This window comes from Tachyglossus aculeatus, chromosome 15, assembly GCF_015852505.1.
Source record: "Tachyglossus aculeatus isolate mTacAcu1 chromosome 15, mTacAcu1.pri, whole genome shotgun sequence".
NCBI lineage: Eukaryota > Metazoa > Chordata > Mammalia > Monotremata > Tachyglossidae > Tachyglossus > Tachyglossus aculeatus.
In genome coordinates this window covers 298587-316526 of record NC_052080.1, presented here as the reverse complement: position 1 = coordinate 316526, position 17940 = coordinate 298587, and the positions used below count along the sequence as shown (strand labels likewise).

Genomic DNA, 17940 nt, shown 5'->3' with positions numbered 1-17940 from the left:
AATAATAATTTTTATTATTATTATTGAACTCAGCTCTGCCACATACCTGCTGTGTGACCCAGGGCAATCCCCTTCACTTCTCTGTGCCTCAGTTACCTCATCTGTCAAATGGGGATTAAGACTGTGAGCCCCATGTGGGACAGGGAGTGTGTCCAGTCCGATTACTTTGTATCTACACTGTGTTTGGCACAGAGCTCTAGGAAAATAATGAGTGCTGACACTAATAAAAATAATAACGATAATAATCACAGGGGACCAGTGGGTGGTCATCAACAACAATAGCAATAATGATATTTAATAATAATAATAATTATAATGGCATTTATTAAGCACTTACTATGTGCAAAGCACTGTTCTAAGTGCTGGGGAGGTTACAAGGGGATCAGGTTGTCCCACTGGGTGCTCACAGTCTTCATCCCCATTTTACAGATGAGGGAACTGAGGCCCAGAGACGTGAAGTGACGTGCCCAAAGTCACACAGCTGACAATTGGCAACACAGTCTTCTGGACTGTGAGCCCACTGTTGGGTAGGGACTGTCTCTGTATGTTGCTGACTTGTACTTCCCAAGCGCTTAGTACAGTGCTCTGCACAAAGTAAGCGCTCAATAAATATGATTGAATTTGTTAAGTGCTTCCAATGTGCAAAGCACTGTTTTGAGCGCTGGGAGATATACAAGGTGATCAGGTTGTCCCAAGGGAACGCTCACAGTCTTAATCCCCATTTTACAGATGAGGTAACTGAGGCACAGAGAAGTGAAGCAACTTGCCCAAGGTCACACAGCTGACAATTGGCAACACAGTCTTCTAGACTGTGAGCCCACTGTTGGGTAGGGACCGTCTCTAGATGTTGCCGACTTGTACTTCCCAAGCACTTAGTACAGTGCTCTGCACACAGTAAGCGCTCAATAAATACGATTGAATGAATTTGTTAAGTGCTTCCCATGTGCAAAGCACTGTTTTGAGCGCTGGGGGATGTACAAGGTGATCAGGTTGTCCCATGGGGGGCTCCACCAGTTGTCAGCTGTGTGACTTTGGGCAAGTCACTTCACTTCTCTGGGCCTCAGTTACCTCATCTGTAAAATGGGGATGAAGACTGTGAGCCCCCCGTGGGACAACCTGATCACCTTGTAACCTCCCCAGCGCTTAGAACTGTGCTTTGCACATAGTAAGAGCTTAATAAATGCCATCATTATTATCAGTAGTATTATTAATCCCCGTTTTACCGATGAGGGACTGAGGCCCAGACAAGTTAAGTGACTCCTTCTGGTCCCCAGCCCGTCCTCCTAGCTGGGTTTGGGGCTGGGCCTCGGGTAACCCCGGCGCCGACTAACGCTGTCCCGGGACCTGTCGCCGTTGCAGAGCGTGAAGGAGCGGCTGGCGCAGTGGGCCGAGCAACTGGAGGCCGCCCGCGGCCAGGAGGAGGCCGCCCTGCGCGGCGCCGCGCCCGAGGAGCGCCTGGAGATCCCCGCGGCCCTCGCCCGCCTCGGCTGCCAGTGGCAACAAGTCAACGCGGAGTACGGAGAGCGGCAGGGGTGAGCGAGCGGCTCGGCCCGCGCCCCCGCGCCCGCGCCCCCGCGCCCGCGCGTGTGACGGACACCGGGATTCGGGCCGGGGGCGGTGGGGTCTGGGGGGGGCCGCAGCGCGCCCACAGGATCCTGCCCTTCTGGACCGGGAGCCCGCTGTCGGCTAGGGACCGTCTCTATATGTCGCCAACTTGGACTTCCCAAGCGCTTAGTACGGTGCTCTGCACACCGTAAGTGCTCAGTAAATACGAATGAATGAATGAATGAAGTTCTCTAGGCCTCAGTTCCCTCATCTGTAAAGTGGGGATGAAGACTGTGAGCCCAACGTGGGACAGCCTGATCACCTTGTATCCCCCTTTAGAACAGTGAGCCCACTGTCGGGTAGGGACCATCTCTATACGTCGCCAACTTGGACTTCCCAAGCGCTTAGTCCAGTGCTCCGCACACCGTAAGCGCTCAGTAAATACGAATGAATGAATGAATGAAGTTCTCTAGGCCTCAGTTCCCTCATCTGTAAAGTGGGGATGAAGACTGTGAGCCCAACGTGGGACAGCCTGATCACCATGTATCCCCCTTAGAACAGGGAGCCCACTGTCGGGGAGGGACCATCTCTATATGTTGCCATCTTGGACTTCCCATGTGCTTAGTACTGTGCTCTGCACACAGGAAGGGCTCAATAAATATGAATGAATGAGTGAATGAAGTTCTCTAGGCCTCAGTTCACTCATCTGTAAAGCGGGGATGAAGTTGGGTTGGGGACGTCTCTGCATGTCGCCAACTTGGACTTCCCAAGTGCTTAGTGCAGTGCTCTGCAGACAGTAAGCGCTCAGTAAATATGAATGAATGAATGAATGAAGTTCTCTGGGCCTCAGTTCCCTCATCTGTAAAGTGGGGATTAAGACTGTGAGCCCCACGTGCGACAGCCTGATCACCTTGTATTCCCCCCAACACTTAGAACAGTGAGCCCGCTGTCGGGTAGGGACTGTCTCTATATGTCGCCAACTTGGACTTCCCAAGCACTTAGTACAGTGCTCTGCACACCATAAGTGCTCAATAAATGCGAATGAATGAATGAATGAATGAATGAATGAAGTTCTCTAGGCCTCAGTTCCCTTATCTGTAAAGTGGGGATGAAGTTGGGTAGGGACCGTCTCTATATGTTGCCAACTTGGGCTTCCCAAGCGCTTAGTACAGTGCTCTGCACACAGTAAGCACTCAAAAAATACGATTGAATGAATGAATGAAGTGACTTGCCCAAAGTCACACGGCTGACAGCTGGCGGAGCTGGGATTTGAACTCATGACCTCTGACTCCAAAGCCTGGGCTCTTAGTGCTTACTCTGTGCCAGGCACTGTGCTAAACGCTGGGCTTGATACAAGCTAGTCAGGGTGGACCCAATCCCTGTCCCACATGGGTCTTGTAGTTTTAATTCCCATTTTACAGATGAGGGAACTGAGGCACACAGACATGAAATGACTAGCCCACGGGCACGCAACAGGTATGTGGTTAGAACGGTACTATGCACATAGTAAGCGCTTAATAGGTGCCATTATTATTATTAGGTGGTGGGGTTGGGATTAGAAATGAAATGACTACCCCACGGGCACGCAACAGGTTTGTGGTTAGAGCGGTGCTGTGCACATAGTAAGCGCTTAATAGATGCCATCATTATTATTAGGTGGTGGGGTTGGGATTAGAAATTAAATGACTAGCCCATGGGCATGCAACAGGTATGTGGTTAGACCGGTGCTGTGCACATAGTAAGTGCTTAATAAATGCCATTATCATTATTATGTGGTGTGGTTGGGATTAGAAATGAAATGACTAGCCCACGGGCATGCAACATTTATGTGGTTAGAATGGTGCTGTGCGCATAGTAAGCGCTTAATAAATGCCATTATTATTATTAGGTGGTGGAGTTGAGATTAGAAATTAAATGACTAGCCCACTGGCATGCAACTTTTACATGGTTAGACAGGTGCTGTGCACATAGTAAGCCCTTAATAGATGCCATCGTTATTATTAGGTGGTGAGGTTGAGATTAGAAATTAAGTGACTAGCCCACGGGCACGCAACAGGTATGTGGTTAGACCGGTGCTGTGCTCATAGTAAGCGCTAAATAGATGCCATTATTATTATTAGGTGGTGGAGTTGGGATTAGAAATTAATGACTAGCCCACGGGCACGCAACAGGTTTGTGGTTAGACCGGTGCTGTGCTCATAGTAAGCGCTTAATAGATGCCATTATTATTATTACGTGGTGGAGTTGGGATTAGAAATGAAATGACTAGCCCATGGGCACGCAACATTTATGTGGTTAGAACGGTGCTGTGCACATAGTAAGTGCTTAATAGATGCCATTATTATTATTAGGTGGTGGAGTTGGGTTTAGAAATTAAATGACTAGCCCCCGGGCATGCAACAGGTATGTGGTTAGACCAGTGCTGTGCACATAGTAAGCGCTTAATAGATGCCATTATTATTATTAGGTGGTGGAGTTGGGATTAGAAATTAAATGACTAGCCCACAGGCATGCAACATGTATGTGGTTAGACCGGTGCTGTGCACATTGTAAGCGCTTAATAGATTCCTCTATTATTATTAGGTGGTGGAGTTGGGTTTAGAAATGAAATGACTATCCCAAGGGCACGCAACAGGTATGTGGCTAGACTGGTGCTGTGCACATAGTAAGCGCTTAATAGATGCCATCATTATTATTAGGTGGTGGGGTTGGGATTAGAAATTAAATGACTAGCCCATGGGCATGCAACATGTATGTGGTTAGACCGGTGCTGTGCACATAGTAAGCGCTTAATAGATGCCATCATTATTATTAGGTGGTGGAGTTGGGATTAGAAATTAATGACTAGCCCACGGGCACGCAACAGGTTTGTGGTTAGACCGGTGCTGTGCTCATAGTAAGCGCTTAATAGATGCCATTATTATTATTAGGTGGTGGAGTTGGGATTAGAAATGAAATGACTAGCCCACGGGCACGCAACAGGTATGTGGTTAGACTGGTGCTGTGTGCATAGTAAGCGCTTAATAGATGCCATTATTATTATTAGGTGGTGGATTTGGGATTAGAAATGAAATGACTAGCCCACGGGCACGCAACAGGTATGTGGTTAGACTGGTGCTGTGTGCATAGTAAGCGCTTAATAGATGCCATTATTATTATTAGGTGGTGGAGTTGAGATTAGAACCCAGATCCTTCCAACTCTGAGGCCTGTGCGCTAACCACTAGGCCACACTGCTTTTCGTCGGTGGCGCTGCGTCTCATAGATTGACTGATGAGGCTGGTCTCCCCTCCAGCGACGCCGACCCCCTCTGAACCAAAACTGGACCGTCCATTGAATAGGGGCCATTAATCCCCTATTTAATGAAGCAGAAGAGAAGCAGCGTGGCTCAGTGGAAAGAGCGCGGGCTTTGGAGTCAAGGGTCATGGGTTCGAATCCTGACTTCGCCGCTTGTCAGCTGGGTGACTTGGGGCAAGTCACTTCACTTCTCTGGGCCTCAGTGACCTCATCTGGAAAATGGGGATTAAGACTGTGAGCCCCCCATGGGACAACCTTGTATCCCTCCAGTGCCTATAACATGCTTGACATATAGTAAGCACTTAATAAATGTGATTATTATTATTATTATTATTATAGTAAGTGCTTAATAAATGCCATTATTATTATTATTATTATTATTATTAAACCACACCTCCCCCATAGACAGCTCGAATGACAGTAACATTAACACAGTAAGCGCTCAATAAATATGATTGAATGAATGAACACTTAGTCACAATATTGGAGGGCCTAGCTGTAAGCAATTAAATCCACCCTCATTCATTCATTCATTCAATCGTATTTATTGAGCGCTTACTGTGTGCAGAACACTGTAGAGAAGCAGCACGGCTCAGTGGAAAGAGCCCAGGCTTGGGAGTCAGAGGACATGGGTTCTTATCCCTGCTCTGCCACTCATCAGCTGTGTGACTTTGGGCAAGTCGCTCAGCTTCTCTGGGCCTCAGTGACCCCATCTGTAAAATGGAGATGAAGACTGTGAGCCCCATGTGGGACAGCCTGATTACCTTGTATCCCCCCAGCGCTTAGAACAGTGCTTGGCACATAGTAAGCGCTCAATAAATACCATTATTATTATTATTATTATTATAGTAGGCGCTTAATAAATGCCATTATTATTATTATTATAGTAAGCACTTAATAAATGCCATTATTATTATTATTATTAAAGCTCACTTCCCCCATAGACAGCTCAAATGACACTAACACTTAGACTATTGGAGGGCCTAGCTGTAAGCAATTAAATCCACCCTCATTCATTCATTCATTCAATCGTATTTTTTGAGCGCTTACTGTGCGCAGAGCACTGTACTAAGCGCCTTTGAAGTCCAAGTTGGCAACATCTACCCAACAGTGGGCTCACAGTCTAGAAGGCTCACAGTCACACCCTCAAGTTGAGGGGAGCCTGCTGTCCCCCACCTCGGTGCGTCATGGATATCCCACTCCCATTCATTCATTCATTCATTCATTCATTCATTCAATCGTATTTATTGAGCACTTACTGTGTGCAGAGCACTGTACTAAGCGCTTGGGAAGTACAAGCTGGCAACATATAGAGACGGTCCCTACCCAACAGCGGGCTCACAGTCTAGAAGGCTCATAGTCACACCCTCGAGATGAGGGGAACCCGCTGTTCCCTGCCTCCGTGCATTTTGGATATCCCACTCCCATTCATTCATTCAATCGTATTTATTGAGCGCTTACTGTGTGCAGAGCACTGTACTAAGCGCTTGGGAAGTCCAAGTTGGCAACATATAGAGACGGTCCCTACCCAACAGCGGGCTCACAGTCTAGAAGGCTCACATTCATACCCTCGAGATGAGGGGAGCCTGCTGCCCCCAGCCTTGGTGTGTCGTGGATATCCCACTCCCATTTATTCATTCATTCAATCGTATTTATTGAGCACTTACTGTGTGCAGAGCACTGTACTAAGCGCTTGGGAAGTCCAAGTTGGCAACATATAGAAGACGGTCCCTACCCAACAGCGGGCTCACAGTCTAGAAGGCTCACAGTCACACCCTCGAGATGAGGGGAGCCCGCTGTCCCCTGCCTTGGTGCATCGTGGATATCCCACTCCCATTCATTCATTCCTTCATTCATTCATATTTATTGAGCACTTACTGTGTGCAGAGCACTGTACTAAGCGCTTGGGAAGTCCAAGTTGTCAACGTATAGAGACGGTCCCTACCCAACAGCGGGCTTGCCATTCGAATCACGAGTTTGGTAATAGGGTTAGCGTGATGTTTTCATTCTGAAAGGGGCGACTGCCTCATCTCCTAGATTCAGCACTTTGGTAAAGGTCTCGTACCTCATTCTTTGAACACTGCTTTGCACACAGTAAGCGCTTAATAAATGCCATCGTTATTATAATTCTCCCGTCTCCATTCCAAACACTGGTCAGGCCAAGGCTGGAGGTCCCCAGATCCCGACTCGGCCTGGGCCAGGGGGTCCCGCTTGGGAATTTGAACACATGTGTCTGTGGGTAGGGGGCTGGGAATTGGCAGAACACCCTACGTTCCCAAAGATTTGCACTGCCATTCTCACCACATCTGATGCCTTGCACACATTAACCGGTCAATCGACAATCGTATTTGTTGAGTGTTTACTGTGTGCAGAGAACTGGACTAGTAATAATGATAATGGTATTTGTTAAGCGCTTCCTATGTGCAAAGCACTGTTCTAAGCGCCGGGGAGGTTACAAGGTGATCAGGTTGTCCCACGGGGGGCTTGCAGTTTTAATCTCCATTTTACAGATGAGGTAACTGAGGCACAGAGAAGTTAAATGACTTGCCCAAAGTCACACAGCTGACAGTTGGCGGAGCTGGGATTTATCAATCAATCAATCAATCGTATTTATTGAGCGCTTACTTTGTGCAGAGCACCGTACTAAGCGCTTGGGAAGTACAAGTTGGCAACATATAGAGACAGTCCCTACCCAACAGCGGGCTCACAGTCTAAAAGGGGGAGACAGAGAACAAAACCAAACATACTAACAAAATAAAATAAATAGAATAGATATGTACAAGTAAAATAAATAAATAATAAATAGAGTAACAAATATGTACAACCATATATACATATATACAGGTGCTGTGGGGAAGGGAAGGAGGTAAGATGGGGGGGATGGAGAGGGGGACGAGGGGGAGAGGAAGGAAGGGGCTCAGTCTGGGACGGCCTCCTGGAGGAGGTGAGCTCTCAGTAGGGCCTTGAAGGGACTTCCATGCCAAGCCTCTGCTATCCTTGTAGCCAGGCCGCTCAAGGTGGAAATGGCCAAACGTCAAGCATTCTTTCGGTCTTCCCTTGGGACATTTTAAAAATGGTTTTTCTTTCCCTTCCCGAGGTTAGGATAAGTCACAGTGCCTGAGTCCCCAAGGGAAAGAGTGGTCGACCTAATGCACTGCCGACCGTCAAGGTGGGAAGGATGGCTGCTCATCCCATGCGTTTCCTCCGAATCCTTGATTAAGGAAACATCCAGCTAGGCCAGGGCTCTTGGTACAACCCTGTCCCGAGAGAAGACGTTTGATACGCGCTTAGCAGACGGCAGCTACCTGGGCGGGATTTCTCGGTTAACCCTGGACCGCGTTTGTTTCCTAGACACGGCCTTTTTCTTGTGCCTGGACAGAGTCATGTCTCCCCCTCGGTTTTCAGGACCGGGTGGAGGTGGGAGAAGCAGGAGGAAGTTGTACGTGCGAGAATGTATTTTGGGCGTGGGGGATGGAGATAGGGGCTGCACACGGAGAACTGGAGGAGGGTAATTGTATTCCTGGGGTGGGATGACATTTAATCAGTCATACTCATTCACCTCCAGCGTAGTAGCCATTAAGAATCAACACGAGGTAACGTTATTCATTTGCCGGCGCTTTCCAAGTGGGCAAAAATTAATTGTATGACGTTTGATTTGAAATGTCAGATTCAGTGACCGAGATTATTTCCTTTCCCGCATAATGACCCACCCCGTCCAGTGCTTAGCACACTGTTGGGTAGGGACTGTCTCTATATGTTGCCAACTTGTACTTCCCAAGTGCTTAGTACAGTGCTCTGCACACAGTAAGCGCTCAATAAATACAATTGATTGATGGATTGATTGATTAGCACATAGAAAGCACTTAACAAATACCATCATCATCATCAACCCCAAACTCACCCCTCAACCCAAGAACCACGAGCGCTAAATAGCGCAAATCCTACTTCAGGGTCTGTAGAATCTGGTTGGGGTATGTTTGGCGTGGCTCAGTGGAAAGAGCCCGGGCTTTGGAGTCAGAGGTCATGGGTTCAAATCCTGGCTCCGCCAATTATCAGCTGGGTGACTTTGGGAAAATTGCTTCACTCCTCTGTGCCTCAGTGACCTCATCTGTAAAATAGGGATTACGATTGTGAGCCCCCTGGGGGACAACCTGATCACCTTGTATCCCCCCAGCGCTTAGAACAGTGCGCATAGTAAGCATCATTATTATTATTATCATTGTTATTATTATTATTATTATTATTATTATTATTATTACTACTTGGTTTTGGTATCCTTTTCACCGGGTTGAGTGAACTCGATGTAATTGTCCAAAAATTAAAATAATTCCCACCATTAGAGAAGGTCCGATCATCCCGACTTTTGGAAGTGAGGCCGGATGGAATCGTGTGGTTTGGGGTGCGGGGAAGGGATGGTGGGAAGTCCATGAACTGGAGGGAGACCGGAGTTGAATTTCGAATTCTCCCACGTGAACTGTCATTTCTCAGAAAGACACATTAAGTGTGAAAAATAAGTTAATTATCGGGATTAGCCGGGAATATTTTGAAGACGATTAAAAGCCAGATCGAACGGGAAGTGGCTACTTCTGGATGACAACCAGCTGGGGACCCACTCCACCAATCTCAGTCAGTCAGTCGATTGTGTTTGGTGAGCGCTTACCGTGTGCAGACACTGTACTAAGTGCTCAGGAGAATAGAATATAACAATAGTCTCCTCCGCCTCCTCTCTGCCTGCAGGAGAGGTGTCCCTGGAGGGTACCCCGGACAACATATCCTTTTTCATTCATTCATTCATTCATTCAATTGTATTTATTGAGCGCTTACTGTGTGCAGAGCACTGTACAAGTACAAGTTGGCAACATCTAGAGACGGTCCCTACCCAACAACGGGCTCACAGTCTAGAAGGGGGAGACAGACAACAAAACATATTAACAAAATAAAATAAATACGCACAAAGACCCACTCAGGGAACGTGGTGAGGGGAAATGCTACCTCACTGGGATGGCCATGCGTTCGTCGGCTCTGCCCAGTGGATTTTCCAGTCCGAGTCGACCCTCTCCTTCCTCGCTGCAGTACATAGGACGGCAGTGCCCTTCAGGGTGGCACGGCCTGGGCGCTGCCAAGCACCGGAGTTTGGGTGCTGGATGGTTTCCCCAGGAAGCACGAGGCAAGCAGACCACAGTGACTTAGCTTTACCACTTCACCGGGTGGCTGGGAGGACAGAAGATTCAGGGCTAATTAATTTTTGAGGCAGATGAATAATTTTCCCTGACTATGTAACAATAACGCAGAATTCCCCGTGCCTTTCAGTTTCTGAAGATTGAATTCATTAAATCTTATTTATTGAGCGCTTACTGTGTGCAGAGCACTGTACTAAGCGCTTGGGAAGTCCAAGTTGGCAACATATAGAGATGGTCCCTACCCAACAGCGTGCTCACAGTCTAGAAAGGGGAGACAGACAACAAAACAAAACATATTAACAAAATAAAATAAATAGAATATTCATTCATTCATTCAATCGTATTTATTGAGCGCTTACTGTGTGCAGAGCACTGTACTAAGCGCTTGGGAAGTCCAAGTTGGCAACATATAGAGATGGTCCCTACCCAACAGTGGGCTCACAGTCTAGAAGGGGGAGACAGGCAACAAAACAAGACATATTAACAAAATAAAATAAATAGAATATTCATTCACTCATTCATTCAATCGTATTTATTGAACGCTTACTGTGTGCAGAGCACTATACTAAGCGCTTGGGAAGTCCAAGTTGGCAACATATAGAGACGGTCCCTACCCAACAGCGGGCTCACAGTCCAGAAGGGGGAGACGGACAACAAAACGAGACATGTTAATCAAATAAAATAAATAGAATAAATACGTACAAGTAAATAGAGTAATAAATACGTACAAGCTTATATACAGGTGCTGTGGGAGGTCATTCATTCATCAATCGTATTTATTGAGCACTTACTGTGTGCAGAGCACCAATAAATATTATATTTTTTGGAGAGGATCCCCGGAGATTGAGAGTCTGTTGGCTAGGACTCTGGAGGAACGATACTCCTGTTCCTCGGGGGAGAAGGACATGAATGCCTTCGTTAAACAATAAACTGTTTGAAAGAGGAGCAGACTGCAACTCCAACAGGGCAGGGACACTGTTGCTTGAAAGAGACGCGCTTGGGCTTCCACTCTTAAGATATGGTCTTGGTGGGAAGATGGGAAGAATGGTGGTCTGTCAAATATGAAAAGGGGACAAATCGAGAAAGTCTCAGGTAACAGTGGGAGAGTTGGAGTGTCTTCGCCCTGTTTCCGAAAATCCTGCGCTAGCGTTTGCTTCGTGTTGACCACGACTGTGTCCAAAACAATTCTAAACCGAGAAAGCTAGAAACCAAAAGCTGTATGCCTCTTATCTATATTATCAGAAGATGATTTCGAATTCATGAGCCCACTGTTGGGTGGGGACCGTCTCTCTATGTTGCCAACTTGTACTTCCCAAGCGCTTAGTACAGTGCTCTGCACACAGTAAGCGTTCAATAAATACGATTAAATAAATGAATGAATAATAACCTACTTAACCTCTTTTCCCTTGGCGTTGCGGTCTGCTCTTCTTTCAAAGAGTTTAGTACAGAGTGCTGTACTAAGATAGCGGAGAGAATGATAGAATTAGTGGACACAATCTCTGCCTTCAGGTCAGGCGATCCATCTCTCTTCTAGAACCTAGTAAGTTTATTATAATAATAATAATAACAATAATGGCATTTATTAAGGGCTTACTATGTGCAAAGCACTGCTCTAAGCGCCAGGGAGGTTACAAGGTGATCAGGTTGTCCCACGGGGGGCTCACAGTCTTAATCCCCATTTTACAGATGAGGTAACTGAGGCACAGAGAAGTTGTGTATATATATTGTATATATGTCTGTACATATTTTTTACTCTATTTTACTTGTACATATCTATTCTATTTATTTTATTTAGTTAGTATGTTTTGTTTTGTTCTCTGTCTCCCCCTTCTAGACTGTGAGCCCACTGTTGGGTAGGGACTGTCTCTATATGTTGCCATCTTGTATTTCCCAAGAACTTAGTACAGTGCGCTGCACCCAGTAAGCGGTCAATAAATACAATTGATTGATTGATTGATTAAGTGACTTGCCCAAAGTCACCCAGCTGACAGTTGGCAGAGCCGGGATTTGAACCCATGACCTCTGATTCCAAAACCCGTGCTCTTTCCACTGAGCCACGCTGCTTCTCTTTTGATTTCTTCGTTTGGCAGCTTAATCTTTCCCTGTAGTTATTAGGCCGGAAAACTTGTAAATATAAAATAACCCAGGCACTGACCTGAGGGTCACACAGCATTTTGATATGTGAGACTGATATGTGATATATGTGTGTGTGTGATGTGTGTGTGTGTGATGTGTGATATGCGATACGTGATATTTTGATATGCGAAACACCCCTGGCCGAAAAATCAATGTTCTGCTCAAGTACAAAGCCAAAGAAAGCAACTATACCTTTATAGAAAACCAAAGAGAGCTGTAATTACACTATAGTATTAGTGAGCCCATCTCCCTTGCCTGATCGTGAAGTAGGAATCACATTTGTTAACACTTCCGAACATTTAGAAGAGTGCTTTTCATACAGTAGGAGCTACATAAGGATTATTGATTGAACGAAAAAAGGGTTCGGTTCACCACAAAAACTGTAATTAATAAGAAAGGTGTTTAGTAATATCACCTCTCTCTGTCTGTTTGAACTCTGTCACTTAAAATATAAACAGAGGTCTGTGATACCTTGGCGTTTGTTTTCTTTACCAGTGCAACGCTCTTGTTGTTCTTCATGGAAGAAATGTATATGGATGTTGTTTTCAAATTACCCAAGACTTACATCTTTGCATTTAATCACTCAGAACGGCTCGTTTTTTAAATTTTCTCAGCAATCCATTCTCAGATAATAGCCACTTTACTTTTTCCCCATTAAGAAAAAATTAACATCAACAGAGAAATGATGTTAAAAGTTTAGGCTACTTTCAGCCGGTCGAAAGCATCGCTAAGTCATTTTTGAGGCAGATGAATAATTTTCGCAGACTATGTAACAATAATGCAGAATTCCCCATGCCTTTTATTTTCTGAAGATTGAATGCCCTCATTAAACAATAAACTCTTTGAAAGAGGAGCAGACTGCAACTCCAAGGCGAAAGAGATTTAGTGGGTCATTATCCAAAATGAATTCTCAATCATCTGCTGATAACATAGATAAGAGGCGTGCGGCTTTTGGCTTCTAGCTTTTTCGGCTTAAAATCGCGTCGGAAACGTTCCCAGTCAACACGAAGCCTCCGCTAGTGCGGGATTTTCTGAAACGGGGCCAAGACACGGCTCCCCCTGAGAAATTCCAACTCTCCCACTGTTACCCGAGACTTGAGCCTTCTCGATTTGTCCCCGTTCGGATCCACAGATCCGAGCTTCCCATTCCCGTTCTTCCCATTTTCCGTTAAAACCACACCTCCTCCAAGTGGCCCTCACTTCCCCAATTCACGCTCCCTTCGGGGTCACCTAAGCACTCAAATCTGTGCACTTTGAGCCCATGTTGTTCACCCCGCAGTCAGCACCACAACATTTATCCATTCAGTCGTATTTATTGAGCGCTTACTGTGTGCAGAGCACTGTACTAAGCGCTTGATGTGCACGCCCTTAGACTTGGCCATTTTTCCTACCTGTAAGTCATTTTTTTTTGGTATTTAATGCTTCCCCTGTGCTAAGCCCTGTAGTAAGTGCTGGGGTAGATAGAGGTCAATCAGCCTCACAGATGCAATAAATGAAGTCCAGAGAATAATAATGATAATGTTGGTATTTGTTTAATGCTTCCCATGTGCTAAGCCCTGTAGTAAGTGCTGGGGTAAGTATAAGTTAATCAGTCTCACAGATGCGATAAAGGAAGTCCAGAGAATAATAATAATAATGTTGGTATTTGCTAAGCGCTTACTATGTGCCAAGCACTGTTCTAAGCACTGGGGGGATACCAGGTAATCAAGGTTGCCCCACGTGGGGCTCACAGTCTTAATCCCCATTTTACAGATGATGATGATGATGATGGCATTTATTAAGCGCTTACCATGTGCAGGGCACTGTTCGAAGCGCTGGGGAGGTTACAAGGTGATCAAGCTGGCCCACGGGGGGCTCACAGTCTTAATCCCCATTTCACAGATGAGGGAACTGAGGCACAGAGAAGTTAAGTGACTTGCCCAAAGTCACACAGCTGTCGCCAATTGGCGGAGTCGGGATTTGAACCCATGACCTCTGACTCCAAAGCCCGGGCTCTTTCCACTAAGCCACGCTGCTCCTGCGATGAGTAGAACTGAGGGAACTGAGGCATGGAGAAGTGAAATGACTTGCCCAAGGTCATACAGAGGGCAAGTAGTGGAGTAGGGATTAGAACCCGGGTCCTTCTGACTCTCAGGCCCGGGCTGTAACCGCTAGGAAACACTGCTTCTTTATATATAATAATAATAATAATAATGGTATTTGTTAAGCACTTACTATGTGCACAGCATTGTTCTAAGCACAGAACCTTAGATCTAAGATCTTAAATAATAATAATAATAATGATGGCATTTATTAAGCACTTACTATGTGCAAAGCCCTGTTCTAAGCGCTGGGGAGGTTACAAGGTGATGAGGTTGTCCCACCGGGGGCTCACAGTCTCAATCCCCATTTTACAGATGAGGGAACTGAGGCCCAGAGAAGTGAAGTGACTTGCCCAACGTCACACAGCTGACAATTGGCGGAGCCGGAATTCGAACCCATGACCTCTGGCTCCAAAGCCCGGGCTCTTTCCACTGAGCCACACTGCTTCTCTAAGCGCGGAACCTTATTTCTGCCTCCCCTTCTTGTCTGCAACCTCCGGGAGGGCAGGGATCGTACCTACCAACTCTGTTGTTTCGTACTCTCCCAGGCGCTTACTACAGTGTCTTGCACACGGTAAGCGCTCAGTAAATACCATCGATGGACTGATTGACTGATTAATCCCCTGGCGTTTTCCTCCCTCCCTCATCCCCCGGGAAGTCCGTCTCTCCCTTTCACGGCCAAAGTGTGAGCAACCTCCACGGCCTGGTGTCCGTGTTGTGCGTACGTTTTGATTCCAGTTTGGGGGCTTTGGCGTAGAGGAGGGGTGAGGTACCGAGTTCAAATCCTACCGGTCTTGTTGCCAACCTCCTCCACTCCGGCCCACGATGAGACCTGGGGCACATCATGCCGATCACCGTCTCTCCGCTCATAAGAAGGAGATTGTGCTTCTCAATCTAGTCGTTAACGGATTCACGGGTGGCGCGCCCGTTGATCGTTCATTCCACCGTACTCATTGAGCGCTTACTGTGCGCAGGGCGCTGTGCTAAGCGCTTGGGAAGTCCAAGTCGGCAACATCTAGAGACGGCCCCTGCCCAACAACAGGCTCACAGTCTAGAAGAAGAGAAGCAGCGTGGCTCCGTGGAAAGAGACCGGGCTTTGGAGTCAGAGGTCATGGGTTCAAATCCCAGCTCCGCCACTTGTCAGCTGTGTGACTTTGGGCAAGTCACTTCACTTCCCTGGGCCTCAGTTACCTCATCTGTAAAATGGGGATTAAGACTGCGAGCCCCCCGTGGGACAACCTGATCACCTTGTATCCCCCCAGCGCTTAGAACGGTGTTTTGCACATAGTCAGCACTTAACAAATACCATCGTTATTATTATTATTATTATAGAAAGGGGGACAGACAACAAAACGAAACACGTGGACACGTGTCCAGCCGTCAGAACGAACAGAATTAAAGAACGTACTCATTTTTATTTAAGTCCTATTTTGTGAAGCGATTACCGCGTGTCAGGCACTGGGGTGGATAAAAGATAAACGGGCTGGATGCGGTCCGTGTCCCAAATGGGGCTTACGGTCCGAATCCTATTTTACAGATGAGGTGACTGAGGCCCAGGGAAGTTGTGTGACTTGCCCAAACAGCAGACAAGTCCCAGAGCTGCCATCAAAACCTAGGTCCTCCGATTCCAAAGACCGTGCTCTATCCACTATCCCACCCTGCTTCTCATGGTACCCTTCCTATATTCTTCCCCTGGAACCTACTAAGTGCGACAGATGGAAAACCGACATTCCTTGCACTCTCCCCGCCTTCAAGGGTCTGTATAAATCCCGGATTAATATCCGCGTATCTTTGGATCGACCAGGGCGTCGGAGGTGCGATGTGAGCTGAGTTGATGGGTTGATCCCTCTTGGGTAGGGACCGTCTCTATATGTTGCCAACTTGTACTTCCCAAGCGCTTACTGCGCACAGTAAGCGCTCAATAAGTACGATTGATTGATTGATTGATTGATTGATCTCGGTCCTCGCTGTTTAATATTTGATACACCGTCCTTCCGCCGTCACATTTTCAAGCCTGCATGGAGAGATGCTCAGTCCCACGGGGGAGCAGCGACCAGAACCCGGGGCCTTCATCCTCCCAGGCCACCCTGCCTCTCCCAAGGTTTTATTAGTTGGCCACGTTGTGAGTTGGACACCCACCGAGGGCCGTGAATTAAGGTGCTAGGAAAAGAACAGAGGAAGCCCAAGACGCTTTCCCTGTGCCCACAAGGAATTTCCGCTTGAGTTGGTCCAAGGAGAGCAAGACCGAGGTTTTATTTTAGATTGAGTTTAAGTTCTCTAACCACTTTGGCCCTACGTTAAGTGAATGGTGGGCAAAGATGGTTAAAGCGCTTACTGTCAGCCACAAATGAATGAATTTTATTTGTATATATTTATTCTACTTATTTTGTTAACATGTTTTGTTTTGTTGTTTGTCTCCCCCTTCTAGACTGTGAGCCCGCTGTCGGGTAGGGACTGTCTCTATATGTTGCCAACGTGTAGTTCCCAAGCGCTTAGTCCAGTGCTCTGCACCCAGTAAGCGCTCAATAAATCCGATTGAATGATATTCCCAGCTGCAATCTCTCGCAGCCCTGGGCCTCCCTCATAGACGCGTTCTTCCAGAATGGCACAAATGCATCTCCCTGCCCAGAAATCGTCGCTTTGGTAAACTGAGCTATTTCTCCTAAGAATTAGCATGGCTCAATGGAAAGAACCCGGGCTTTGGAGTCAGAGGTCACGGGTTCGAATCCCGGCTCCGCCGATTGTCAGCTGTGTGACTTTGGGCAAGTCACTTCACTTCTCTGGGCCTCAGTTCCCTCATCTGTAAAATGGGGATGAAGACCGTGAGCCCCCCGTGGGACAACCTGATCACCTTGTAACCTCCCCAGTGCTTAGAACAGTGCTTTGCACATAGTATGCGCTTAATAAATGCCATCATTATTATTATTATTTAGAAGGTCTAATTTAGTCCCAGACCTTTTTTTTTTTAATGCTTATCATGCAAGCCCCTCCCTGGGTTTGGCGCCTATGATTACCTAAAAAAAAGACTTAGGTCATATGCACATTAGCAATATTTTTAACAGTTTCTTCCATCATGCACCTAGCAGTTCAATCAACAGTTAATTATCTGTTCACCAAATGCTTAGAAAGTCTAATAACTTGGAACTAATAACACTATGTGAGCGATGACATTATCTTATTATCTTTGGCGTTTTATCTTTGGAATATCACCGCCGATTTTTAGCATAGTAAGCGTGTATTTCTCAGGAACAGAATGTAAAGGATCTATTATTTTTATTGTTGGCTTAAATCAGGGGGGAAATGTGTTGCCTAGTTGGGTTCAAGTCGCTAATTATTACCCACTGCAATTCTAGTTCCCAAAGCAGCGTGGCCCAGTGGAAAGAGCCCAGGCTTGGGAGTCAGAGGTCATGGGTTCGAATCCCGACTCCACCATCTGTCAGCTGTGTGGCTTTGGGCAAGTCACTTCACTTCTCTGGGCCTCAGTTACCTCATCTGGAAAATGGGGATGAAAGCTGGGAGCCCCCCGTGGGACAACCTGATCACCTTGTAACCTCTCCAGCGCTTAGAACAGTGCCTTGCATGTAGTAAGCGCTTAATAAATGCCATTATTATTATTATTATTATCGTTCCAGCGCTTAGAACAGTGCCTTGCCCGTAGTAAGCGCTTAATAAATGCCATTATTATTATTATTAGTAGTAGTAT

The 17940-nt window shown here is 46.5% G+C and overlaps 1 protein-coding gene across 1 annotated transcript in view; it reads left to right on the top strand.

Annotated features, from left to right (window-relative positions):
- The window catches only part of DMD (dystrophin), a 553630-nt gene that overhangs the window by 262967 nt on the left and 272723 nt on the right, over window positions 1–17940 (top strand). The window contains exon 41 of the mRNA XM_038757068.1: window positions 1360–1532. Within this exon, the coding sequence (XP_038612996.1) occupies window positions 1360–1532 (173 nt within the window). The remainder of the gene's footprint in view (window positions 1–1359; window positions 1533–17940) is intronic.